At 39.8% G+C, this 2,833-nt stretch overlaps 1 protein-coding gene across 1 annotated transcript in view; it reads right to left on the bottom strand.

Annotated features, from left to right (window-relative positions):
* Positions 1 to 395: 395 nt before the first annotated feature.
* Positions 396 to 2,833, bottom strand: part of CDH7 (cadherin 7) — a 122,095-nt gene continuing 119,657 nt past the window's right edge. The window contains exon 12 of the mRNA XM_007105088.3: positions 396 to 939. Coding sequence (XP_007105150.3) covers positions 446 to 939 — 494 coding nt within the window. The 3' untranslated portion in view covers positions 396 to 445. The remainder of the gene's footprint in view (positions 940 to 2,833) is intronic.

Below are 2,833 nucleotides of genomic sequence, written 5' to 3'. Positions count from 1 at the left end.
ACTGTAAATTAAATGTGTCCCAAGTTTTGATATGCAAGAAGTTCCAGGACTTTTCAATCCTGGCACATCATGTTTTATTCCCCTTCCCTGCCAGTACCACGAAGGTATGTACAGGACACCCTGGGGACACAACACAGGGCACTGCTTACGGAGGTTAGGTGCCTTTGCAGGTATCTGAGAGTTGCTATCTATTCACAAACCACTGAGCATTTCTTTTTATCAAAAAGCCTTCAAATGCTCAGAGTCTGTGGTCAGTGCAGTCCCTTGGATAAGTCTAACGAAGATATGCTTCACCAAGGCAGAACCCTAAACGGTTAAAAATGGAGAGAGATTTACAACCATTTCCTCTAGCGAGCGGAGTTCTTGTTTCCTGTATGTAGTGGCGTTTTGTTTTGTTTTTTGCTTTTACTTTTTCTTCGGTACATTTCAAACTAACGTTCCAGGGCTATGAGTACAGAGTCTCCGGGCCAGCTCCGTACATGTCTGCGAGTCGTTTAAAACGCGGTCCCCAGTCACTAAGGTAGTCGTAATTCTGATCAGAGTTTGAGCTGACGGAATCTAGCGAGCTGAGCGATTCCGCCACCGAGCCATTTCCTTCGAAGGCGTATGTCTGCAAGGAATCGTAAGGCGGGGCGCAGGGGTCAATGTCGGCTTCCTTCAGTCTTTCCCAAATAAATTCCCGGAAAATGACATTATCTGGGATGCTTTTAAAAGTCGGTCGACTCAAGAACTGTATTTCTGGAGTCACATCTCTCCGGGCCTTGGTGTCTCTGAGGACGTTGAGGTTTCTGAGTGCGGCCATGTCAAAGGCTTCTGTGTCTTCTTCTCCCCCACCCTCGTCATCGTATCTAACGATGTTTTCTCTGATATCTCTCTCTTCGTCGAAAATGAGGGGCTCTTTTTTCCTTCTTCTCATAGTGACGATAAGGAGGATCAACGCTGCAACAAGGAGACAGCAAAGGGAACGTTTCAGTAAACTCACCGGCCGCTCCCCCACCCTGGGGAAATTAGGCCTCTGATGTTGATTTCAGATTTTTCTGCCCTTTAAAGGGAAATGAATGGGCCGCCTACTTCCATGGGAATTCACAGCAGTAAATGTGCTACAATTGCTAAAACGCCTTTAAAATAGAACACTTTTTATACATCAAGAAACCCTTTTCCACACCTGTTCAGAACTGATAGCTCCCTCTTGAACAGTAACCCCCAAAGCATTTGATAGAGCAAATGGAAGGGCCAGGGGAGGATAAATAATTTCAAAGCCATGAAACACAAGGGATTTTTTTTTTTTGAACTCCTTAATTGCTGGAAAGGCAAAGTGACATTCATAAATGTTTGGGGTCTAATTTAACAACTGCAATTTCAGAAGGAAATGGATTATAGCATTTGGCTGGGTTCTCTGAAGAAATGCCTAGTACTTGTCTATGAAACTCAGCTGTTAAATAAAATCCAGCATGTTCAGACCATATACAAACATTAAAAGCTTCTTTATAATAGAGTCCCACTTTCAGTAGGAAACACTGAACTTGGTTTTTATGTATTACACCTAGAGAGAGAGTACAGGTTGTGAGATTTTAGCAGTAGCCAAAGTTTGATTGAAGACATCAATCATCCCTTTAACATTAGGATTTTTTTTTCCTTCATCAAAATTAATAAATGATAAAGCACATCTTTGCACTGGAAACGGAGAACAACTACACTGGCTACTCTTTAAACAAACTGAATATACTTTCGTGCCTTTTAATAAGTACAGTTGTCCCTCTGTATCTGCAGGTTCCACATCCAAAGATTCAAGCAACCCCGGACTGAAACTATTTTTTTAAAAAAATTCCAGGAAGTTTCAAACAGCAAAACTTGGATTTGCTTCACATAGGCTACTCTTTTATATAACATTTACATTGAACTTACAACTATTTATATAGCATTTACATTGTACTGGGTATTATAAGTAACCTAGAGATGATTTAAAGCATAGGGGAGGATGTGCATAGGTTATATGCAAATACTATGCCACTTGATATAAAGGACTTGAGTATCCTTGGAGTTTGGTATATCGGGGTTCCTGGAACCAATTCCCTACAGATAGAGCTGGATGACTCTACACTAATTAGAAGGTGACTACTCTGCTCTCTGAGTGACTGAATGCTTGCCGAATTGGGAACACATTAGATTTCATGGCCTGTTGAATCAAGTTAAAATGAAGTAGAAAGTATTCTTGAACTTTGGAATTCAAAAATATATAAATTAGTGAATTATCTTTAATGATCTACCTGTAAGTTATCTTCTTAATAATTTTTAATCATAATATTTTTTTCCTGCAAGGTCTGGGAGGCCCAAAGTATACACTAAGTGGATTATTGTTTGGGGTATGTGACTCTCAGCATAGTTTTAAAAAGGACTTTGAAATATTTATATTTAAAATACCTTTAAAGGTATTTCTTTGGCATTAAGAATAATTTGAGAATAAAAATATAAAACTAAGAAAGACATCAGGGTAATTCAGAGTAATTAAATGCAACGACTAGGGGTGAAGCATATTTCAGCCTTCAACTCAATCTGCTTTAAAAAACCAAACACTCTAAGGATTTATTTAAACAAAATGATTTTATTATCAATGAAAAGTATATGCTTTCGTAGGTACGTGTCTGTTTGTTCTCTATCATCAACAGGAACATGACTGACAAAGACATTTTTATTGGAGATCTTTGGAAATAGTGGGAAGTCAATTGTTTACTGGGGCACTTTTTTATTTTTTTTCTGCGGTACGCGGGCCTCTCACTGTCGTGGCCTCTCCCGTTGCGGAGCACAGGCTCCGGACGCGCAGGCTCAGCGGCCA

This window comes from Physeter macrocephalus, chromosome 19, assembly GCF_002837175.3.
Source record: "Physeter macrocephalus isolate SW-GA chromosome 19, ASM283717v5, whole genome shotgun sequence".
In the NCBI taxonomy this organism is placed as follows: Eukaryota; Metazoa; Chordata; class Mammalia; order Artiodactyla; family Physeteridae; genus Physeter; species Physeter macrocephalus.
The sequence above is the reverse complement of the archived record's forward strand: the minus strand, read 5'-3'. Positions and strand labels throughout refer to the sequence as shown.